Source organism: Juglans regia, chromosome 1, assembly GCF_001411555.2.
Source record: "Juglans regia cultivar Chandler chromosome 1, Walnut 2.0, whole genome shotgun sequence".
In the NCBI taxonomy this organism is placed as follows: Eukaryota; Viridiplantae; Streptophyta; class Magnoliopsida; order Fagales; family Juglandaceae; genus Juglans; species Juglans regia.
In genome coordinates this window covers 16,305,692-16,331,616 of record NC_049901.1, presented here as the reverse complement: position 1 = coordinate 16,331,616, position 25,925 = coordinate 16,305,692, and the positions used below count along the sequence as shown (strand labels likewise).

Here is a 25,925-nt window from a genome sequence, read left to right as displayed (position 1 = left end):
AACTAATTGTTGCTTTGAGAGAAGGACTTGGGATATTCTGATCTAATTTATTTTAAGGCATGAATAGGGGTTGTTTATGCAAATATGGAAAATGAGAGAACTCTTTTTACAAACTTTTTATACAACTATGTTTTGAATTATAAGCATTTGTGTAACATAACTTATAAAAGTATCATCGTTTTACCTGAATACTCTAATTTTACAACATGGTTGAGCATTATGCCGTATAGGCTATGATGTGTATTAATTGGGTACGCTTCATGCTATCAGATGTAGACCAAGAATAAAGCTAAAATTCAACTTGCTAAGGAGCAAAAGTAGAGATCACTCATATTTTCGACTGGTGTTAAGAAAAATATGTGAAAATAATGTTTGAAGTGGAAAAGAGACTTATCAACTACTTTATAGCTTAGTAATGTTTATCCTCTTTTTAAAGGAAATATGAGAATAAATATTCTCAGTATATATATGTAAAGATCATAAGCTCCATGTGCCATTTGAAACAATCATCAAATGCAACGCAGTGGTTGACTCCATTTCATTGCTTCAACCTCAATACTAAAAAATGATGCTCCTCAACCGGATATGTAATGTAACACATGAATGACCTGCGACAAGCTTAACACACGACATGCGACAGACTTGCTTGAAAAACACTCGGGGATACAAACTATACAGGCATCATCGTACAACATACAGCAGAAAGTGGACCATGTAACCAAAAACAAAACCATAGGTAAACCAGCATTAATCAAATCGTAGAGCACCAATTCACTTGTGACCACAATTGAAACCACCACAAACGGCAAGAATAATGATTAGAATCAAGGCAATCAGGATACCAAGAACTATCAGCTTTATCTTCATGTTCTGCAACCACATCTTTCTTCTCATCTTGGTTCCTTGCTGCCTGAAATCCTGTGCCTGCAAAAACCACATAGATCAACAATCATATTACAACTGAAGTAAATGGGAGAAAAAAAAATCAAGTCAATTCAATATTAATAGATCCCGACGTTATGGAAATTAAAGTCCACCTTTTAGAGAGTTTCTGTCTCCCAAGGAAAAAAAAAAAGTTGTGGGAAAAGGAAGTATTTATGTTTAGATACACAGACTGAACAGAAAGTTAACAACGCAAAACGACAGGAATGATTGTTGCAGTTATAGATAAGGCATTGATATACAGATTAAAACAAAAGAAGAGCAATACCCATTACCAAAGACATCTTAACTTGGATTGCTCTTTCCATTAATTATATGTTCGTGAACCGTTGTAAACTAGAAATTAAGCCTCTCGATAAGTCGTTTCCAGTATATCTTTTCACATACCACCATCATTCCAAGATAAGGTGGTTAAAAACAAGATAAAAGGGGGAGAAGAAATGATGATATACAGTTGCTGACCTGAGAACGAAGGTTCTCTGTTTTATCCACCAGAAGCTCGATCTTTTCTCCACGATCAAGAACCTATGCAGAAACTTGGTTAATAAAATGACATGGACCATATAACCTTTGCAACTGGCAAAAGGAAGAGAAAGCAACCCTGCCTTACCTTCTCAATATTTTCCATCATAACTCCTTTAACTTCTGAGACCTGAGCTTTCACTTTGGCCAGCTTGCTGATCTCCTCCGGGTGATCTACACAATACTGCATCTGCTCCTTCAATTTGGGCCTATATCATTAGGCATTAAAGTAATTTATGACATCTAAAGTGAACATCCTATTTTACAGTACATATGTGATATAATTTAAAGGGAAAAAAGCAATGGAGAACAAGAAGACTTGATTACCCAAACTCCTTGTTGAGGCTACTGGCAACTGCAGTTGCAGCCTTTCCCCCACCATATCTTTGGGTAAAATCCTCCTTGATTCGCTCAAGGAAGGCAATTGGAATTTGTCTCCCAACAGCCTCAACTGCAACCACACAGTAAGCTGCAATATTCAAAAGATGAGGTTAGCTCCAATAAAATTATTGTGGCTACAATTAACGTCCAGAAGTGAGATAAAAGGGAAATAATTATTTTGAACACCAAAACATTACCTCAAAGGAAAACATTACAGAATGAGATATTACTATATAGCTGATCCCTTAAGATTCAAGTATCAAGTCTGTTCTGTCTTCTCCTTTTCACTTGTTACATATACTTTCTTCTTTTTCTTTTTTTTTTGTAAATCAGAGATTTTCCTTAGCTGGCACAAATATTTACCCAATTGAAAACAAAAGAAGACTTGTAAGAAAAGGAAATAGAAAAGATGTTTTGGGGGGGGGAGGTGAAGCTACAAACCCTTCTTGTTAAAACATGAAAATCTTTAAATAAGAGAACCTGATGAACAAAGCATTTTTACAACAGGGGAATGCCTGCAAGGAAGATATTTCTCTTTCCCTCTCCTGGTGGGTGGGTGGGTGAGGATACATGATTTTATAGTTAAGCTAACCTACATGTTCTGAAAGTAACAAACTTACCAACCCTTGAAACATATGTATATTAATATACATACATATATTTATATATATACATAACATTTAGAAACTATATAGTAGTACATATTAAAGAAACACTCCCCAGCCAAGTATTAATTTTTATTTCACTTCCTCATTCAGAAGATGGATTCAGAATTTACCAAGTCACCAGAATTCACTAAGAAGCAAAAACAAATATAATATGAACGTATGGAGAGAGAGGCGGGGGGACGTCTTCGCATGAATAGCATCACTAACAATTAAAAGGCTCACAATCAAGGACAGAAATAGGGCAGGAGGACTCTGTACATTTACCTCCTTAAAAGGTACCAAACATAGAATGTTATTATAACACGCATCTAATTTGCAACCAAACTCACGTGCAAACACAGGAATTTTTATGCACTGGATTTATGAGGATATTGATTTATATGGGTTTTTTGTCATAAACTTCATGTCTCAAACAAAGATTATAATGCAAAGGAGCACTGAATTTGACTTCAACCCACTATATTCCTCCTCTCAAATTGTCCAATGACCAATAAAGGTCACTGGATTCTAAAGAATAATGACACCAATAGCACGACATTATTACTTGTGTATGTGCATCACTTCAGTAGAAACCGTTTTTCCTGTTATAGTCTCCAAATTTGTTTTGAAGGATCAATATCCTTTAGAATTCTTGATATCTTCCTAACACTTCGAATTTCTCAAGTATCAACCATTATTTTCAAGATAGAACGATTGGATCCCGTTCTATGAGCATTTACGATTTTCACCAAATCAGCATTTACCACCTCGATATTTATAACATCTTAAAAGTGAGAAATACTGGTATGGCAATGTTTGAGATTCAAGAAGTTCACATGATAGGATACCCCAGGTTTGCTAAACGATTTTAATAGAAATGAATTAAAAGGAAAATGATACCTATTTAAAAAAATTTCTTTAAAAGTTGATCGGCAGGGGAAGTTGTTTCTCCTAATTGTTCTGGTAGCCTTAACTCTGAAAACTTGTCCATTCAGAAACTCCGAATGAACAGTTTCATTTTGGAGATATTTAAATGGCCAGATTAAAATTGATAAGCTCTAGCGGCAACGAAACAGCACCAAGAGTAAGTGTTAAATTCCCGATTTTACGATAATGACAGCCTCACTTACTCTAAAACAGAAGCTAGCATAAACAGATTCCACGTCTGTCACACAAATGAAACGCAGAGATCACCAAAGAATTCTAAATAAAAAACATATAAATATATGTCTGCACATAGAGGAAACCACAGAGAAATGAAACAAGGAGATGAAGGCGTAGTAGATCGGAGGGAAAGGAATCGAAATGAGGGATAAGAGAGGGGAAATACTGAAGCCGTTGTCGACGAGATAATTGAAAGTGTGTCCGTCACAGTTGTAGGTGAACCTGTTGTTGGAAGCGGGGAGTTTCTGGAGGCACTGGGAGGCTATGCTGGTGAAGTTGCCGCTGAATTCCGTGTATTCGGCTAGGATCACCGTCCCCCGCGCGACGAAGCTGTAGATCAACGATTGCTGCCCCATGGAATCGATAACCTCAACCCTAATCCTAGGAAAGAAAAGAGAAAGAGAGAGGGAGAGCGAGGTGGAGTAGACAAATCAATGGTTTTATTGTCGAAATCGAGAGAGAGAGAGAGAGATATGGTTTTTGCTTTTTGCTGAAGGTAGAGAATAGAGATGGTAGCGTGATTTTGTTTCTTTTCAAATTAGTTTAGCCAACCCTGTAATTAGAGATGAAATTACTGAAATGCCACGCACTTTCTCGTTGATATCTTCACTATCAACAGTAACAGTCTTTGTCGACTTCTTTGTGTTTTTATTCTAAAAAATGATCATTAATTTAATTTAATTATAAATGGGGAAATCCTTTCCTTTTCTATTAAAACTATTTGGACGTAACACTTCGTAGCTCTATGAATAAGTAAGTTTAAGGTTGATTTGGATGTTGAATTGAATTAAGTTAAAATGATAAAATATTGTTAAAATATTTATTTTTAATATTATTATTATTTTGAGATTTAAAAAAGTTGAATTGTTTATTATATTTTATTTTAAAATTTAAAAAAATTATAATTATATGTTTAGATGAATTGAGTTAAGTTGAGATGAATTTATGAAACAAACAAAGTCTAAATGCTACTCGTGTATTTTTTTTTTCCCCTATTATAATTATGGTTAGATAGTAAATACTAGTTTAATAGTTTGAATTAAGATATTTTATTAGATTTTGAGAAATGATAGAAAAAATTTTGAATAAAAATATTATAAAGTTAAAAAAATTATTTGAATATAAATTTTTAATATTATTTTTATTTGAAAAAATAGTATTATTTTTTGTGTTTTGTTTGAGAGTTTGGAAAAATATTAATAATTATACGAAAAAGTTGAAAATTTAAAATTGAAAGTGTTTTATATTTGAGTGATGTTTAAAAAATGAAAAATACTTTAGCAACAAAGTTATTACATAAAAGTAATCTCACAAACTAATATAACTTGATGTGATTCGTCAAATTATAAAGTTATTTTAATTATAAAGTAAATCTAACATATCAGATAAAATTACCTCAATTTATAAAAAAATTTTGTGAATATAGTAGTCTTTTTAAAAAATATCTGAGAATATCTATAAATACTTAAAAACAATTGTGTTACCAAGATGGGAAAAACCTACCATCATTTCAAAATTTTTAAGCTCAAGCATTAAACAGTTAGAAATGATTAAAAAAAAAAAAAAAAGATATAGAGAATGAAAAGTTGGGACTGTCACAATAATCCAGCTCCCTTGTTCTCTCTGCAAAAAAATTATTAGACGTTCTTATTAGCTCAACATTTTCACTATAGCAATGAAATGCTGCAGTAGATGAGATTGTAATATTTCTGAATAATCTGTATCAATTGGAGATCTCCTGCTCCGTTGCCTTGGATATATAAGACAATTGGATGAGAGAGAGGGATGAATGAGCCTAATTTTGCTCTTTCAGTAATTATACTCATACAACATATTTTATAATATATTTCACAATACATATAGTAAAATAAAGATATTTTTATAAAAATATTTCTCTTTTCAAAATATTATTATATAAAATATTGTGAAAAGTGATACGTGTTTATCATTTTTCATAAAAAAAAAAAAAATAGTAGCATTCTAATTTCTATGTAATTGAGATTTTATGCATATGATCCATTTTGGGCTCCACTAGTATTTAAGTCATAACCTGATCTTAATTTTTTTAGGAAAAAATTAATTATAAGTGATTATGCGCACTAATACGCGCACACATTCAATATGATTGGTCAGAAAATAGATTTTATTGAAAACAGTGCTAATTTGAATTTAGAATATGAAAGCAACAATATTAATACGCAGATTGGTATGTAAACTTACTTGTACATAGCAAAACTCATTTTTCTAACCGTAATATGAATTATGAAATGGTGATACTTGGTGGGTAGGGATGATGGTTAGGGCTGTACAAAAAACTGTGCCCCCGACCGATCCAATTTTTCGATCTGACACAAAATACCCAACCATTTTCAATGTTTCTGGTTCGGAAATTTTTACCCGTTTCAATGTTGGTGGGTAGGGATGACGGTTATGATTCTCATGTTCATGACCAAACCATGTAGGAATAAGCTGGACAAAATGTATTCTCAGAAATAATATTTATAGTCATGAAATATGAAAGTGCCGTACAATTTCTTTGAAAAAAAATGAGTAAATTAGAACTCACATAAAAAAAATTAATTTTTTAATAGTAAACCTTACTTTTTTTAAAACGATTGCGTGATGTTTACACATTTCACGACTATATATAACATTACTCTTCCTGTTATTACATCCCAATCAAGATGATTGGAGTGAACCAGACACTCCTCTCTTTCGAGGGGCCCATCCTTGACCACAGTGATGGAACCATAAATTGTGTGAAGGGGAGCCAACTTTTTTTACTGTGTGATACATTTATGTAACGAGTAATATTAGATATAGTCTTAGGGTGTGCAAGCTATACACACTCCTTTTAAAAAAAATGGGATCCATTATTAAAAAATTATTTTTTTTATGTGAGTCTTAGATTTACCTCTTTTTTCAAATTGAGTGGGCGGGACTTACACATCCTAGGACTGAAAACATCATTCTCTTATCTAAATTAAAAAGAGATTGAAAATTCATAAAAACATAACTACAAACTATTTTTTATATAGATCATTAACCTTAGATAATTTTTCCTGTATTTTCACTTTGGATTCCATGTTAAGAAGCTCAATATTGTATAACAAAAAATTTTGGGATCTATATTAATAAGTTTATTATTTCGTATAAATTTAGTTTTAATTGTAATTTTGGAGAGACCAGATCTTTAAAAATAAATAATATAAAGAAATTAAACAAAATTTTGAAACTAAAAAAAAATGGAGAGAGAGATTTCTAGGTATATTAAAATTTAAAAAAAAATTAGAGAGATATGAAGATTATAAATTTTTTGAGAGGGTCATTTTCTATATTTGTAGAATTCAAAAAGCTTTGGGGGGCCAATATCACTTGGGTACCATCCATTTATTTTTTTTTTCAGCTTTTTTGCTGAATTATTATAAAAATATATTGTATTAGGTGTGTGTTGGTTTATTTTATTTTATTTTTCAGAAAACATTGTAAGGTTGATAAGTCAATCATCCAATGGATGTTCACGTGAAACTTAGATTTACACGAGAATGTAACGAGCGTGACAGTGATATTCTACCAATCATATTGCATTTCGAAGATCATGTAATTTCCAGCAACAATTATTTTTCAAATATAGGTAGGTTGGAAAAATGTCAATAATTCAGAGTATTAATTCAGGTAGGTAGGTTATGTTTAGGTACTGAGGTATTTTTAGGTATTTTATAAATCAGTAATAAAAAAATAATGATATAATATTAAATAATAATAAATAATAGTAAAAAATAGATAAAAATAATAATAAATAATAATGAAATAATAATATTCTTTTTTTAAAATATAAAATAAAATAAATTCAAAACATAAAACATGTTCTGCATGTACTTGTGTTCTTGTTTTTACAACCTTTTCAATCGCAGGACGATTAGCACATGATTTCTGAAACTGGTGCCAGATTGGCAGCCAGGGAGGATAAGATTGTAGTACCTAGTCGAGGCTTTCCCTCGCATTTAACAAAAATCCTGTCTTTATGTCTAATCTAACGTCTATGTACCAGTTTTAAATATTGCCAAGAAACCATCAACACTGATACACTCACTATCAAGAAATTATAGTGAGCCTTTTATTATGATCTGATAATCAAAATTATATCATGTCATATATTCTTCATAATTTTTTTTTAATAAATAATATTAAATATATACAATTTTAAGATGTGCATGACCCGTTACTCATTTTAAGAAAAATAGTAAAATCAGATAATATATTTATTATTTTTAAGGATTACACGAGACTTACATATACTTTTTTTTATTCATTGTCAGAATCAAAATTAAGATACTCATGTTTATCAATTTTTAATAATGGAAGATTAAACAGTGTCATTAATTCGATGTGTAAAAAATATAATATATATATATATATATATATATTTTCTTTCAATATTTTTATGATGCCGTTGTTGATGAGTTGGTATCTGCGTGCGAAGTAAAGTGTCCAATTTAATTTGTTGTCGTTTTCACGATATCGCGCATAAGGTGAGAGTTTGGGGCGACGTCTACTTTAACCAGGTTTAATATTAGTTGTTGCCTTTGCAGCATAAGATTCCAGCCAGCTCACAAAGACTCAACCAAGGAATAATTAAAGATATCATTTTCCTCAAAAAAAAAAAAAACAGATATAAATTATCTTTATCTGAAATTAAATTAATCTGTCACACATTTCTAATTAAAATACATAGATACAAATGCTTTATTAGTATAAACTAAATAATATATGTGATTAGGTAAATCTTCTCAACCATAAAGTTTGGAGTTTCGCAATCAATGGAGTCATATAAATTATTGAATTTTAGAAGTTTCTTTTTTTTATAGTATAAATAGAAGAAAACCGTGATTACAAACTTCAACTATTGCACCAAGCCTTATTACAAAATTGAATATGACCTCATATACGACATAACTAAGGGATACCAGCTTTGTCTTCCGCCAAAACACGCCTCACCATTTGTGGTAACTCATTCAAATTATAAAAAATATGAAACTCTCCTTGAGCTCCTATTTTGCCAAGCTATCAACAATTTGATTGACCTCTCTTCTACTTTTTAGTTCTTCAAACTGTTCACATAACTCTCTAAACTGCCACGGACAATGCTCTATATTTTGAAGCCATCGGACCACCACTTGGGAATCAGAATTAACCTCTATAAGCAAATGGTTTAGTTGAATGCAAAGTTTTAGTCCTTCCACAAGTGCTCTAGTTCAGCCCTATTATTAGTGTCATCCCCAATGAAAGAAGAGAAAGCAACTAGTAGTTTCTCATGCTCATTTCTCACCACTCCTCCTCCACCACATTTATCCTGGTTCTCCAAACAACAGTCATCAACATTTAGTTTAACCATATCCTCCATTGGTCAGTTCCAGAACAAAAGTCTAATAGCTGGTTTTATGACTTCCACAAGAGGTAATTCAAGTTGTTCCATAAGAGCATTCACATTGGGTTCCCCATCAAATTTCCTATAATTTAACTAAAAATCACATTTTTTAAAAGTTTTTCTAAATTTTATTCATCTTTTAAAAACCTCTTATATCTCATTCCCCATCTCTATATCTATTTTATTATATAATATTTCTCTATTATTTCTTTATTACTTTTTTTCTCTCACTTCTATTCACAATCTTTATTACTAACTCTTTTGTCTTATTATCTTCTTTTCAAATATCACATTCTACTAAATAGTTATATGATTTTGACTATCGGATACAATATTATTTTTCAAAACAAAATCCGTATTATAAAAATAGTAATTTTTTTTAATATGTGCATTTTCTAACGTGATGGTATTTTTTAATATAAACTATTTATCAGTTTCTCTAATGGTCATATCTAGTCACGTATTAGTGATAAAAACATTTTTTATTTCTATAACGGTAACAATTTTTCTCCTTCCTCTAACGGTAAAATTTTGAAAACTTTCTCAAACGGTCACATTTTGAACTCCTACTTCCAACGGTAATATTATTTGTCTTTTCTAGAACAGTAAATTTTTTTGTCTAGTCTCAAACGATAATATTTTTTATCCTATATGTAATGGTAACTTTTTTCTCTATAAATACGCATTATGCTTTCATTCACATTCTCATTATCTCAAGTCTCATTTGATCTAAAGAACCGAAATGCAATAGTCTCCCCTAATCTCCCACTCCCTTCATCAAATAACTCGTACATTCTTTCACAAATTGCTCACATACTTATCATCTGAAGATGAGTTGGATGTTGTGATATCCCGTATTTTAGTGTATTTTAATTGAATGATTATTTTTAATTAATTTAAATATTGGATCTCTTGTTTCAAATTTATCAGATTTCTCATTGGATTTATTTTATAATTTTTTAGGTTGTGAAATTTATTATAATATGCTTTCTTGGTATTAATTATTGTTTGCATTTAAATTGCTCTTCACTTTAAATTAGTTTAATGTTGGACTTTAAAATTATTGTATTGTTGGATTATTATTATTATTTTATTTTAGCTAGTTACTGCGTTTTAATTATTTTATTCAACTTATTGTTTTGAAATTCTTTTCGTTGGATCAATTTTATAACCTAAATTGTGAGGATTGGACCTCATTTCTTTCCCTCACTTTTTTTTTTCACTTTATCCCTTTTCCCTCTTTTTCTTTTCCTTCTTCTCTTCTGTTTCCCCTGCTTTTCCCTCCCGCACACAAAGCTCTCCACCCCTCTCTTTCGGTCCGTTTTTTTGACCACCCACAGCGCCGTCGTGCACCGCCCGTTGCCGTCACCACCCTTCTCATTTTCTTCCCTTACGGCTGGCGACCTTCCCCCTCCATTTTCAACTCCTCCCTCGCCGCTATTAGCCTCCACGCAAGGCTTCAAGCCGCGCAGTCTTTGTGTTCCAGTGTCGCCATGGCGTCACCTTCGGCCGCCATTCTTTCACCACCTCACTGGCGACCTCCCAGCTACCTAACCCACCATTCCTTAGCTTCAATCCGCCACCCTTGAAGCCCCTCCATCCTCATTTTCGATATGAGTATTTTGGCCTCCAACCGCCACCAGCCACAGCCAACCGCCACCACCACTAGTCTCACCAACACCTCTAAACCCTTCCCTAGCCGTCCCAAATCTTCGTTTGTCCTCGTTCAAAATCTAGCATTTTGAGACCCACGGCCATAGTGCAATTTGCACTATTGCATGGTTGTGCTGCCACCTCTTACATCTCCTTGATCCTTCAAAAATTATATTTTAGTACTGTAAGTAATTTTTCAAATAATTTCTTGAGATTTAAATATATTTTTGTACTAACAAATCTTCTGCAGTCTAGTTGATTGTACCAAACTTTGAGTCCGAGGAGTATGAGGATTGATTGGAGGTGAGGATGAGTTGTATATTTAATTGAATTATGCTTGCATGCATTTATGTTGTGTTTGGCATTATGGAATTTATTGTGTCATTTCATGCATGCTCATGTATTGTGAATAAAAACTGAGTTTTCATGTGAGAAATGATTTTGGGTATGTTTGAAATGAATGGATTGAACGGTTTGAGAGAAAGGAAAAAGGAGACTGTAGGGAATGTGGTAAGCAGGGATGGTGGTAGAGTCCCACCTATGGTGCATGTGGTAGGGATGGTGGAAGAGTCCCGCCTATGATTCCTGCCTACAGTGCTTTGATAGCTACCCTTTGTGTGAAAATGAATTATAGGGATGGTGGTAAACAAGGATGATGGTAGAGTCCCGCCTACGGTGCACGTAATATGGATGGTGGTAGTCCCGCCTGCGATTCCCACCTACAACGCGAGCTGTAGGAATGGTGGTAGTCTCGCCTGTGATTCCTACCTACAATGCGCGCAGTAGGGATGGTGGTAGAGTCCCGTATATGATTCCCGCCTACAGTGTTCGATAAATGATTATGTTTTCGGTTTATGATTTAATGGTTACAAGCACCATTTTTCTGGAAAAATGGTTGGTTTATGTTTAGGCCATTTTCTGGTAAAATGACGGATATTATTCATGGCGTGTTTTGGGTCAAATTAAATTTTTGGCCTGCGTTGGAAAATAATCATTTTAGGGGAAAATGAGGTTTTTGGGTCACATTTGTGTTTCGTCACGTGCACACATATTTGTTGGTTGCATTAATACATTTTTATCTCTTGGGTTGTTTGGTTGATTACTTGTTGAGATTCATAATCTCACAGTATTCGATACCCTGCGGTACCGTTTTATGGTACCGTAAATTTTGATGCAGATGATGTTAATATAGAGCCTGAGGATTTGGCTTCGCCGGAGAAATGATTTGGAATCACTTGCTTGTGTATTGGAATTTATCTCCCACTTTTTGGCTATATATTTTGTTTGTATTATATTTATATTGGATAACTATTAAACTTTTTAAAGGCATTTTATATTTGGATATCTGTATTTAAATTTCTGGTACTTAGTTGGCTAACTTTTGATTAATTGCTGCGAATTTAACTTTTTGCATGTTGCACACCCTTGAGAACTTATCGTTGGGATGCGTGACCCGTGTTGTCATTATCCCAATATCATGATTCCCGCATTTCTGTACGTGGGAGTCGGGGCGTCATAGATATTGTTCTTAATGACGAGGCCGATGGATAGTCATCGAGGCATCGTGGCAATCGCCAACATCGTAAATTTATTTGGCGTGATCATATTCAAGGGAACAAGTGTCTGTTTCGCGAATATTTCGCAGAAAATTCAGTATATCCCTCGAATCTATTTCGAATGAGATTTCAAATGAGTCATCCACTATTTTTCCGTATTCTAAATAAGGTAGAGTCTTATGAGCCATACTTTGTCCAGATAAGAGATAATGCCGAAAGACTCGGTTTATCTTCTATGCAAAAGATAACTGTAGCACTTAGAATGCTGGTGTATGGGGTTATTGGAGAGTACTACAAACCTCCATTGCCTTTTCTGGAAAGTATCACAAACTGTAATATGATAATCTGGGTGAGGACTACCCCGCCATATCGATGGGGCCCTATTAACACTTGTGAATTAATCCGCACTATAACACCATCATCACAGCCTAATAACAGCCCCCTCCTCTGAGAGATACGAAACACTGCAAAGGACCCAACAATACAGAACAAATTACTATTGAAAAGAGTAATAAAACTGAATTGGTTTAAAGAATTGACTATGCATTGTTTGGATATAAAAAAAGCAATGTTGGGAAGCAATAAAATCACCCAACACAACCAAAAATATACAGACAAACTTAATGAATGAATAACCACAAACAATGATTCGACAAACTTAATGAGAAGCGGTTTCTCAAACAAAGCCCAAAATCAAAATTTTAAACGAGAGTGACAAAAAAAAAAAAAAAAAGTTGGTAAAAACATCTCAACTTTCTCGGCAGCTAAACAACGAAGAGATTGCCGATGCAGAGAGAGAGTTGTAAGCTCTCCATTGCATACTAATACCTTGATCATGGTGTTGGGAAGAAGAAAAAGGGGAAGATAGGAACAGAGAATGAGAGAGATAGGAAAAGAAAAATACAAGAAAATGAGGAAAGAGAGAAACGGTAACAATTTTGAAGAAAACCAAACTCAAACTTATAAAAATTGCTGATTGAGAGAGGCTGCGATTGTTGGTGTTGCGAGGGAGGGGCCAACCGAGAGAGAAGACACGGGATGAAGGTCAAACCGAATGCAATGGGATGTATATGGGGAATGACTATACACACCATAAACCCTAACCGGAAAATGGGGATTGGGATGGGGAGGAATTTTTCTTCAAAACTCTAAAATTTTTCCTAAATTATAAGGATAGAGAATATATGGGAAACTTAATGAGAATGCTCTAATACATTTATCAAAGCAAGATAGTTGATTAACCTTACTTATTTTAGACACAACCTCAACCAACATCCAGCTGATCTTATCACAGATGCTTTCGTGTTAGAAAAATTTCCTTCCAGCCTGGCCTGGCACCTGCGCACCCATAGTTGCCAGCTTATAATGGAGGGTAAGATCCCAGTTAGTATGCCCAGTTGGGAAGTCTGCTTAGCTTTATGGAACCACGAGTCCACCAAGTAAGTCCTGGTAGAGTCTCAAAACCAAGGTTAACACAAAAAAAAATTCCAAACTCGATATGCCATCTCTCCTAAGCTGAGAACATGATCCAGAGATTCAGCTTGTGGTTTGGAACAGCAGTCACATCTTGAGGCTAAACAAATCTTGAACTTGTTGCAGTCTTAGATCGAAAGGAAGGGCCTTATTAATGCCTTTCCACGTAAATACAGAAACTTTGATAGGCAAGTGTTTATACCATACCCATTTACACCACTCCCTCTCATCAGCTGCCAGGCTGATTTAACAGAGAATACCCCAGATTTTGAAGCTGCCCAAATCGGAATATCCTTCCCTTGTTTCAAAGTTGACTTTTGAGAAGCTATTTCATTTGCTTTGCCTTCTCCTAACAGAAATTGCAGCTTCTGTAAATCCCATTCATCATCCTTCACCACTTCACATAGTCTGAAATCTGGAATTGTAGTATTTTCCACTTCATTTGCAAGCCAGTCCTTGCCTCTCCAATCATCAAACCAAAAGGAGACATTACCCTCTCTAACTAACCATTTAGTACCTTTCAACACCTTAGGAAGGAGGGATATTATAGATTTCCAAAGACTTGTATCTTGTTTTGATTGCTTAATGAGAGAAGGATGTTTACCATTGTTATATTTGGCTCTAAAATACTCTGCCCATAGAGATTTAGAATGTAAAACCTGCCACCCTAAGCTATGATTCTTGATGACCCAAGCAAAGATTTTAGAGTTTCACATCAGTGATATTGAATGCAAAGAAGTTATAGAGAGAAGATGAAGATGCTCAATAAAATTTTGGAGATCAATGTACTAAAACCTACATTTTAGTGAGGTTTTCAAAGTTTTACATCACTAACATAGAACCAAAAGAAATTAAAGAAAGAGAAGATCAAGGAACTGAATGAATTTTGGAGATTAATGCACTAAAATTGGTTTTTTTAAGTTCTATTTTTTGCATAATAAATAATACATCGTATATAACTAATTTAGTTATACATAATTTTTTTATTTGATAAATTTAACTATTCCCGCGCATTGGACAGGTCGGCGACAAGTTTATTAACAAGATGGCCTAGATCAGAAGGAAAAATTCATTATACCATATTCCAGCTAGAGATGCACTCATAAATCATCATCATTTGACTTCCCTAAAACAGGTTCTACCCCATCGGAAGCACCAGGATCCGACTCGGCTGTCAGGGTATTCAGACCCGGTGGTGAAGTGACTGAACTAATTGAATCCGTGGCTGGGGCTATATCTATTGTAGTAGACTTCGATGTAAGGAGGCCTTGTGCCTCCATGGCCTCCCTTGCTGCTTTCTCCTTGGCTCTTTTGGCTCTTTCCAACACCTCTTCCTGCGAATAATAAACGAATAAATAGGCCATTTCAAACATTGAGGGATAGGTGTTATGCTTCTAATTCAAAACTAATAAAAAAAAGTGCCCTTAAGAAGTTGTTTCAAATAAAATGGTTGATCTCACGATTCTCATTGACCAACAAAGATTTCTTTAACCCCAATGATTTTTCAAATAAATGATAGGCATATGGCAAAATGGAGTTCTTGAGCAGTGATAAAGGTATTTTTCACATGTATAGCTATTGTTTGCTCATTCAGAATCCAATTACACAACTTCAAAAATAAATGGTTTTAGTTTGAAGTGGACTGGCATACAAAGTCGACTGATTACAACATTCCTAACAGAAACTCGAGTGAGAAATTTATCAAGGTCGGTTGTTCTACATTTGTGGCGGACTTTCAGCAGGGAATTGATAAACACAATCAAATTCGCAATTCTAAACCCCAAGATCATTTGGTGTCTCAATAAATCTAAGAGGGGAAAAAGTTCCTCATCTTGGCGAGTTATAATATCAGATTAATAGATTTAAAATAGAGCCCCCATAAAACACAGAAATCAAAATCCATTTCTGTAGCACAAGAAAGTCAATAACAACCAATTTCATCATGATGGTTAAAAATGGATTCTTTCATCACTTCTACATGCTGTTTCCAAGCTAAAGATACGGTTCTTTGCCAGAAACCACTATTATGGTCACCTTGCTATGCAAGTTCGTCCAAGGGATGGGTGTAATTAATTTTCCTTCTTTTTCCAACTTTGGTTTCCAATGGAATAACACCTGGTAAAGTGTAAGCTTTCTTCTCCGAAATATACAACAGCTTTTTATAATTACTACATACTTTTACTTGTCTACAATAGAAAACAAGCTATATGTGATTCCCAAGAGATTTGAACTGTAATAAAGCAAACAACATAAAAGAAGATAGAATATAGCTTAAAACAAGCAATGAATCTATGGCATAACTTGAATTGCACACTACCTGGAAATCCTGCACTTGCTTTTGTTGCTCGGCTTGCAGCCGACTAATTGCACCCAAAATCTCTCCCACTGTAGACTCAATTCGTTCATTTAGGGCTTCTGCTAGAGCTTTTCCCAAGAAAAATGCATCCAAAACACTCCTGCTGTCACTATCACCTGCAGGATTCAGTACCTCACTTGTTTGCAAGAGAACAGAAGAAAAAATAGCGTGCACTATAAATGTTATATAAACAGTCAAATCGTTTTTGAGAAAAGAAAAATTCTTCCAATTAATTTAAGTTTCCGTATTTATCACATCCTCTCTTCCTGGGAAGTGACTCATCTAAAGATAAAAACATCACCAACATATTTGCTGAGGCATTAAATCCAGGGCAGCTAAAAGCAAAAAACCTTTTTGCATCATGATTCATGAAAACAAAACAGCTGGCCACATGGGTGAAGTTGCAAGGTTTATACTACTATCCTTCCCCCTCCCCCCTCTCCTGTAGATCCACTTCCTTGAATGACATCCCAGCTTATTAATTCTACAAATTTCTTTCCCTCCACCTCTACTTGTCTATGAATTTAAAAGTTCATCATTCACAAAGTACAAGATTTACGAACTCCATACGAAGCTAAACTTTCAGGTTACTCAGAGCACTAGTAGTGAACTAGCCATAGTCAAATTTTGGCCAAGCTTTAGTTAGTGAACTTAAAAGACATCTACATCAAACTAGGCAAGTGTACAGTAATTTTAACCATCATGATTTTGGCTGGCCAAATCTATCCTGCCCAAATCCCTGGCCAAATTATTTTTTGGCCATAAAATATTCTTTCCACTGGAATTCACTCACTCCCGCGCAAAGCCTCCTTCTTCACAAAATGGGTTCCTTGCTCTGTGAAAACACTACACCATTGTTGCCCAATGTCACGGATTGAACACAGAACCAACTTTGCACAAAGTCAAGCGGGATCCTTTCTTTTGCCACCGTTGCCGCCGAACACATTCAGGTAATGTCCGTCGTCGCCGAACGCTGTTTCTTTTCCTTTGTCAATTCGTTTGCATTAGGACCCAGATTTCTATACATTACTCTTTTTTTCTTTTCCATTTCGTTGCTTGGTTGCAGTACTTCAAGTTCTTTTCCATTTCTTTGTCGATTTTGGGTCCACTTCAAGTTCCGCCAAACGCCTTCCATTTCAATGTCGATTTTGGGTCCAGCACTTCAAGTTCTAGATTTTGGTCATTTTGGTTCAGCAAGTTGGTACTATATTTTGGTTTCCAGTCGTTGAGTTGAGGTTTTCTTGGTTTCCAGTTGCTAGTGATATAGATCGTAGAAGTGTTTATATGTAAAATGAAAAGAAAGAAGGAAGCTTTATCTGATTTGGGGTTTTTTATTTAATTGTCCTCCTCCATTTATTACTGAGGATTCAGATCTTATAGACTTATACCATTAGCCATTCGGTTGTCCTAGAGTAAGTTCAATATTTTAATAGAATTAAAATAAATAAAAATGTCAAAATTAATATTTTACTAAAATAGTAATAGATTTAGAGAGTTTGTTATTTGGTATTCTTGAATTTATAAAAAAAAAAAAAAGTTATTTGGTGTGGTTGAAAAATGGCTAGCTAAATTTATAAAAGTAAATTTCCTAGTCAGAATTTGGCCAAACTTTTAGCTAGGCCACTACTAGTGCTCCTCCCACATTCAAAAACAAAAAACACAAAAAAAGGAAAACAACTTTCAGATATTACACAACAAAGTGAGCAGAAGATAAATACAGAGAAAGGAAGAAATCTAAGATGGAAAACTGTAATGAACCAACCTCTTAAAGTTTAGGAATTGGAATACAAAGTAATGTATCCCATCCTTGAAATCAAAGAGCAATTACCATATAATTATCGAACACACATGAAACATCAAGTTGTCTCATAGACTCAATCACAGAAACAACTCCCCTTAAATAGTTTCGTAAGAAACCTCCTCCAGATAGTTTAACAACTCACTACTTTTAACTTATGTCACCACACCAAAGCAACCAATTAATAGCCATTTTTATTTTTTACCGTTATTTTTTTCCAAAAAAAAAAAAAAATTGAAGAAGCAAAGGATATTGTACCAGAGCCAGAACCCCCGGGTCGGGTGCTGCTATTGCAACATATTCTGATTCTATGAGGTTCTATCGCTGCAGAAAATCTGAGACCTCTGGTCTTGAGATTTGAGGAAGATAGAGCACGAGGAAAGAGTGAATTGGAGGCATAGTAATGATGGGTAGTTTGTGGTATAGACGGTGAAGAAGAAAACGAGGGTGGGGAAGCTGAAGCTGAAGCCGAAACCCCACTACTCATTTTTTCCCACAGTATGTAAAAATCCCTGCTTCCTGTTCTCAGTCTCTCGATGTTTCTCCTCAAATCAAACGCAATAAAAGAGCATTTTTTTTTTAAAGAATTATTTTTTAAAGCAGAAATAAACATCATTGGATGGCCGCTCGTAGTAGAGGGTTGAATGGTCCACGAACAATGCCCAATAAAATAAAATAAAACGAACCCTCGTTATGGACTCTGTTTTCCTTTTGGAACCTGAGTGGATTTTGGTAGATCAGCGTTGGAGTTCTTGATGATTGGGCCTGAGTCAGATGAGAGTGCTTGCTAAGTTTAGGACCCATGCATTTGTGTACATGGGCATGAATAATAACAATTTCATGACTCTTTCGCAAACTTACTTTAGTAATGCTATACAACCTCCCCAACCTCCACACACTATCTTTTTTTTTAAATTTTTAAATTTTTTAATATTTTTTTTTAATTTTTTTTTGAGTTTATTCTTTTTAAAATAATTTTATTTTTCTATTCATTATTCATATATTAAAAATTTGATGAAAGAAAAAAATAATAAAATTTAAAAAATGTGTGGTGTGTGAAAGATGAGAGGTTGCGTAGATTTTTTCCTTTTAAAAATGTATAGGATTAAAACATGGGAGGTCAACCCCACGGTGAGCATGGCAGCCCAGCCCAAACAGAGCACTAAAGAATGGAAGAATAAGCATATATTGAGAATACGTACGTACGGGGAGATACGTATTTTCTGACTCGTTCACCTTCTCCATTTTTTTTTTCCACGCGTGGCGGCTGGAAACCCCTTCTGATGCAGAGGCGTGTGAGACCTACGCCATTATAAGCCGTGCGTGAGCCAAATGCGCCATTGATTTGGACAGTTTTCTTCCTTCATTTGACATATCATTTTGCATTTTGCCTTCACCTTCTCCATGCTTAATGCATATCTGCCTCCTTTCTAATTCCCCATTCCTTCAAATTTTCATTTTTTTTTTTCTTTCATTCTTCTGTTTTTGGCAATTTGTATAAAACGAAAAGGTAAAAGTTTGCCCTTACGAGTTTGGCATATCATTAGGGGTGTAAATTCAAACCGGAAAATCGAAAAACCGGACCGGACCGGAATGAACCTGACCGATTTTATCGGTTTTGAACCGGTTCGGTCCGGAACCGGTTTTTAAAACGTAAAAACCGGCCGGTTCCGATTCGGTTTCGGGATTTTTTGGACCGGACCGGACCGGTTGATTAAAAAAAATAAAAAATAATATTTTTATATATAAGTTTTATACAAAATATTTTTTATATATTAAATATTAACATATATAAGTTTTATATATAATGTATAATTATAAATTTTTATGTGAAATTTTATATATAACATATATATTCATATATGAAATAATTTCTTATTATAATTTATAAATTATTACATAAAATGTTAATACTAAATCACTAAAAGTTTATAACTAATACTAATATATAACTTATAACTATACCAATAGTCTAATATTAATACTATTATATAGTCTAATATATTAATAAAAGTATAAAACAGTTTTTTTTAAATTAATTTTTTTTATATATAAACAAATTTTTAATGACAAATTGTGAAATTTACATTTTAAAAAAATAGAAAACCGGACCGGACCGGACCGGAAATCGGTAAAACCGAAAGTACCGGTTTAGGAGGGTAACCGGTGCGTAATCGGTTTTGAAAAATATAAAATTGGTACATACCGATTCGGTCCTAGATTTTATCCAAAACCGGACCGGACCGGACCAGTTACACCCCTACATATCATGAAAGGCAAGCAGGTTAATTAATTAGTTGATTAAGATATTAATTCGATTTATAAAGTCATACATGCTACATATAGTCGTAGAGTACGTAAACGTCGTGCAGTCATTTTAAAAAATAATATGATCTATTATTAAAAAAATAATTTTTTTATATAAATCTCATATTTATTTATTTTTTTCAAAATAATTACAAGATACTTTGCATACTCACAATTATAATTACTATTTTTTTTTTTTGTTAGAAATTATGTAAAATAGTATGAGTTTTCTTAGTAAAAACAATAAACTACTGTTGATAAAAAATTCTCAAGAAATTAAAAATGGGACTTATAGCTAGGTAGGTAGGTAGGGACATGATTTGACCCCAATCACCCACCTAACAATAAAATTACGTACAAAGCAAGCCACGTACCTTGCCTATATATGCTAGGGTTTTAATAGGGCCACATACATTAACTTTTAATTATAAGCTCTTATCTTAATCTCCTTATACAGCTTCTCCATTCTCCTTATAATAAATATTATTATTTATATTGTTAATTTCCAATATATATACGTTCTAATATTGATACGATCGAAAAGCTACATGCACGTACAAGAAATATTACCAATGAGGATCAGATCACTCTATATATGCTCCATAAAATTAAATATTAAGCTGTCTCCACGATTACAAAAGTCGATGGAGGTCCTCATTGTCGGATCATGCATATATCCACCCACTTTTGCTTACCTCGATCCGTATCTCATGTTATATATATATATATATATATATATATATAAAAGGTCTCTTTGAATAATTCATGAGGGTATTGGCCAGCAATATATGTTCGATGATCAAAGCAAAATTAGCCTAAATCTCTCTCTCTCTCTCTCTCTCTCTCTATATATATATATAATATAATGCCTCAAATATCTATCTTTTCTTAGTTTCTAATTTCCTTCCTTCTTTTTGGGTACGGTTAGTTCGTGTTTTGTCGACTATTTTCCACCTTTATTATTTTGGTTTGACGTCTTTGCGTGTTTGGCTGGCAATATTTATTTGAGAAACGCTTTAATGATTTGGATATCATATATAGTACATGATGTCTCTTTTTCTAATTCTGATCTGCTTTCACTCAATATCATTCATCATCTCTCCCTTTCAATGGTTGAAAGTATCGGCACAAAAAGAGGCACCATGGGAGCTAGGGTTTTGGGTGCATGCACGAGTAACTTTGTTGTTTTCTTTTCGGAGATTAATAGTTCTAAAATAAAATACTTTTTCTTTTTTAATTACTCAAATTTTTCAATGAGTAATTACAACAAAAACACCTAATATTTAATAGGTTTACAAGAATTTCCCAAGAACATTATCTGAAAAAACTATCTGGAGGCTGTCCATATTACATGCAATTAAGCCTAATAAAAAATAAAAACCAACTTGCAGGGAATTGGTCAATTTTCACGGTTTAAATGCATGAAAGTTTTCCACCCAATACAATCATCATATGATCATGAATCGATGGAGGAATGAACATGCAACAAAATTGAAATTACACTGTAATTTTACCATGGCAATATGCTCCATTTATGGACATGATCATCGATCGGCATATACAATTTTATATATAATGCATGCATGCAAGATGTCTACTAGCGCTCCACACTATATATGTACAGCATCACCTGACCTGACACAAGTCAAGATCGATCGAATACTATGCACTTTGGTTTCAATATTTTCTTCCTTTTTCTTTTTCCCCCCTTCATCAAAAGCACCGACGTTATATTATATGCATGACATATGATTGGTAGCTAGTTGCAGATAGACAGATAGATTATTCAAACAGCAGGAAAAGATACTGTTATTATTATGAAATCATAGGGTGGAGGGGAGGGTACTCCCTCATGACTTTTGCTTGGTTTCAGCTTTATTGGATGGTGTGTCTGACAAGACAAAAGCAAAGTCCAAAGGCCACGAAATAATTTATGAGACAAAACAAAGCGTCCTCTCTCTCTCTCTCACACAGAGATGAGTAAAAACTGCTGCCATCTGCTCCTAACTGTGCCTCTCAGATTCCGTTCTTATCAGCGTCTTTTCCCTGCGTGAGCTCTGAAACTCAAATTGGAATGAAGTGAACTCCATGCAGCTATCTCTCCCATGCCAGATGATCTTCTTCGTCTTTCTTTTCAATCTTTTAATAGATTTATCTTCTTCTTTTCTTCTCTTTGACATTATTATAACACGGCCGGGTTTTCTTGTTTTAGGCTGTACGTGCTGGGATATTGTGCTGAGTTAAATTGAATTCGGTTCCTTATAAATAACAATGAATTAAATAGTAGATGGAGTCATGTGAGATCTATTTAAATTGAGTTTAAAATACATTTGAATATTAAGATGAGTTTAATACTTTTTATGAGAAGTTGAAAAAAGGTTATAGGTCTTACCTATAAAGATGTGTTAAGTTAAAAAAAAGTTGCGAGTCCTACGTATAAAGATGTTTTGAGTTGAAATAATTTTAATAATTTTGAGAGTTGTATATTTGGATGTTAGACTCAGCTTAAAATTAGATTAAGCTTAGCTGAGTTTAGCTGAGTCTTGCAACCAAACGCAGCCTTACAGTATTAAAATATGCATCAGTCACTATTTACTCACACACTCAACACCTGACAACTTTTTCTTTATTCTTTCATAGGTGTGGTGTATGCAAGTGGAGAAGATCAATTTTTCCTAAAATTAACCCACCAAGAAACTTAAAAAAAAAAGATCAATATATCTGTTGTTACTCGATCCCGTCTTTATTACAAGATATTATGAGTACTTCAATAAACAATTTTAACAATATATATATATATATATAGCATTTTGTGATATATAATTGAATATCATATTATTCATGCATATTCGAGAGCATTTAATATATAATTTTCCAAACAAATTGCATACGCAATTTTTGGACTCAGTCTCTCTAGATTTCAGGCCAGTTCTCTGACATCCACAATATCTTAAGCCAAAAACAAAAATAAAACATCATACAAGCCAAACAAATAATACACATAATATTTTTATATGTTTCATGTTAATTACTTCCATACCAACGATATTAATTACACATTAATCCTCATCAACATATGGAACAAATAGAAGGAAACATACACATGATGATAATAAAATAGAGTATCTTGCTATACATTTCTAGCAAAAAAGAAAGGACGAAAGATAAGATAAAAGGAAAAAATAAAAAAAGGCAACTAAAAATTATATATGAAGACGACGACAGAAGAAACAAACCCTGTCACTGAGGACAAGTAGTATTAAATGTGAACTTCAACAGCATCCATAAAGATGAAAACAATTATAAATTTGCCGTTACATACTCTATCGATCGATCCCATCCATCATTTCATACAGATGTGGCTGATGATGATGCATGCTTCAGACTTTTCCTAGTTTGATATGGGGTTTGGACCACTGGGAACCTCGTGAGCTTCAGCTCCAAACTCCCTTTTAGTAGTACTGGAAGAACTTGGGGAGGAAGTATGCCTGTTTCTGGTCTGCTTCGGGTGCACGTTTGTGGTAGATTTAGCTGATGCTGATGAGGGATATTCCAGCAGAAGCCTGATCTTCACAGGGACCGAGGAGGAGGAGGAGGCCGCCGTCATGGATGGATTCATTGAGTTGGATAAATTAACGAGCAGAAAGAAAATGAAGAGAATTGCAAGGAAGAGAACAAAAGGTTGAGATTTTGCTTGGATTTCAGAGATTGATGATGATGTTTTAGGCACTGCCATGCAATTATTTGGAAAAATTAACCACCCCCCAAGAGCCCACAAGGGTTCAAAATCCATGAACCAGCACCAAGGCTAAGAAGGGAGACAAACTGACAAAGAAAAAATGAAGAGAGAGACAGACAGAGGGAAAGTGAAGGAAAGAGAGAGAGAGAGGAGAAGAAGCTTCAGCAAAAGTGAATGGAAAGGAGGTTTTGAAATTCGATGCACATTTGTCTGAGAACCAAGAATCAATTTAACATGCATGGAAGTATATAATATTGGAAGCTACGGGAAATGGGTTGCGAAATTTACTAGAAAGACCATATATATCAGGCCAGGTTAGGGTTAAATTTTGAAAAAAAGAAAAATGATTCGAGATTTCTTGTTCTTATTGACCATGCACGTGACCAAAATGCCCTACTAGAAGTACTTTTTATTCAAAATACATGATCGATCTTTTAGGAACCTAGTAAATATTTCAAAATATTTTTTAGTATTTTTTCTTATTAATCAAACTGCGCGCATGCCATCAATCATGTGTACGTACAGTACTATATTGATCAATATCACAGCTATAATATTGGAGATTGCGATTAAATATATTTTTCAAGTCCCCCACTAATTTAGAATTAGCAAAAACATACTTATATCATTCATGCTGCATTATGTCGTTATCATTATATTTTCACTATGAATTTGGTGATTATTCATAACCATATACCAGCTGGGTGCATGCAGCTAGCTACTACTAAGTCTCATGAGCTTGTCTTCGATCTCAAACTTACCACTAATATGCAATTACTCTTTCTTTTTTTCTTTTTTTGTTTTCTTTCAAATATTTTTAAATATTTAGAAAAAATACACCACTTCATGACTAATAGTCACTTTCTTAATCATTAAGAAAAAAATTAATTAAAATATCCAAGTAGTAACTTTGAGGGAGTAAAATCATGAGACCATGTATCATTTTCCTATATCATATATATATATATATATATATATATGTATGATTTTGAGTTTCTCCATTTGTGTTGGTTAAACATCAATATTATGCATGAGTTAATATTAATTAAGCCAAATAGTTTAAGAAACAAGCATTAGTTAACGATCGATCGAGGACAATACTGTCATCATGCATGCATCTTGTGAAACTCGTACTAAGTACGCCAGCTCCATAAATATAAAAATCATGGGGCCATGATATATATATATATATATATATATATATATATATATTGCAAATTATCAAATACTAAAGAATCTTGAAAGGGAAAAAAGGAGATAGCACCAACTTGAGAGAAAAGGGGACGTGTTGGAATAAGGTTTGTGTGGCCTTAATTTCTTGCTTGGCCGGTTTCCCAAGAAATCTTTCTTTGACTTCTTCATCATCGGAAAAATAGCTCTGCATCATGATCATCTTTTAATTCTATAATTATTAATTAATTTCTTACTCTTCTTTTAATTTCTTCTTTCAGTAGTACTGCGTGATTAATTTACAGATCATTCATTCACACGGTAAGAATATTAATTATTAATCCATGCACGAATTAATTCAGCAATGTTTAGTGTCCAAGTTCTACACATGAAATTCACCATAAAATTAATTAGGGTTCAGAATATTCTTATTTATAAGATGATCAACAACGAATTAAATAGATTTGAGAAATATTAATATTGATGCATGATCTGGACTGACCGTTTTATAACATCGTTTTTTTATTATATATATTATTCTCTTTCGAAAGAAAATTCTCAATGATTCATGAGAATATTCGACTAAGAACAAATTAATGAGCATTATTTCTAGGAAAATCTTCAAAAATTCATGTCAATTTAGCATATATATATAGTAAACTTTAAAAAAAAATGGAAAAATAGTTCGAATATTATAAGAATAGTTTCTACTTTTATTTTCTCCCATTAGTTAATTAGAATCATCTTTGATAACTTTGGTCGAGGAAATTAAACAGAAGTATATATAAC

At 33.6% G+C, this 25,925-nt stretch overlaps 2 protein-coding genes across 2 annotated transcripts; both read right to left on the bottom strand.

Moving 5' to 3' along the window:
- Nucleotides 1-491: 491 nt before the first annotated feature.
- LOC109006042 (vesicle-associated membrane protein 722-like) lies at nucleotides 492-4,175 on the bottom strand. Its single transcript, XM_018985189.2, has 5 exons — nucleotides 3,823-4,175; nucleotides 1,792-1,933; nucleotides 1,553-1,673; nucleotides 1,405-1,467; nucleotides 492-924 (listed from the first exon to the last, which is right to left on the bottom strand). Exons 1-5 carry the CDS (start codon nucleotides 4,010-4,012, stop codon nucleotides 772-774), a joined length of 669 nt encoding a protein of 222 aa, XP_018840734.2. The 5' UTR covers nucleotides 4,013-4,175; the 3' UTR covers nucleotides 492-771.
- A 10,463-nt stretch (nucleotides 4,176-14,638) lies between these two features.
- Nucleotides 14,639-18,476, bottom strand: LOC109006041 (uncharacterized protein At4g13200, chloroplastic-like). Its single transcript, XM_018985188.2, has 3 exons — nucleotides 18,179-18,476; nucleotides 16,084-16,238; nucleotides 14,639-15,100 (listed from the first exon to the last, which is right to left on the bottom strand). The coding sequence occupies exons 1-3, from the start codon at nucleotides 18,405-18,407 to the stop codon at nucleotides 14,867-14,869; spliced, it is 618 nt and encodes a 205-aa protein (XP_018840733.2). The 5' UTR covers nucleotides 18,408-18,476; the 3' UTR covers nucleotides 14,639-14,866.
- Between the last annotated feature and the right edge of the window lie 7,449 nt (nucleotides 18,477-25,925).

Bases quoted from the DNA above. Each gene is read 5' to 3' on its own strand.
- LOC109006042 (XM_018985189.2), bottom strand. From the start codon at position 4,012: ATGGGGCAGCAATCGTTGATCTACAGCTTCGTCGCGCGGGGGACGGTG. The intron at 1,934-3,822 runs GTATTTCCCCTC...TGAATATTGCAG, and splicing joins TCTCGTCGACAACGGCTTCA to CTTACTGTGTGGTTGCAGTT. The intron at 1,674-1,791 runs GTAATCAAGTCT...CTAATGATATAG, and splicing joins AGCCTCAACAAGGAGTTTGG to GCCCAAATTGAAGGAGCAGA.
- LOC109006041 (XM_018985188.2), bottom strand. From the start codon at position 18,407: ATGAGTAGTGGGGTTTCGGCTTCAGCTTCAGCTTCCCCACCCTCGTTT. The intron at 16,239-18,178 runs GTACAATATCCT...TGAATCCTGCAG, and splicing joins ACCCGGGGGTTCTGGCTCTG to GTGATAGTGACAGCAGGAGT. The intron at 15,101-16,083 runs GTAGTGTGCAAT...TATTATTCGCAG, and splicing joins AGCAAGTGCAGGATTTCCAG to GAAGAGGTGTTGGAAAGAGC.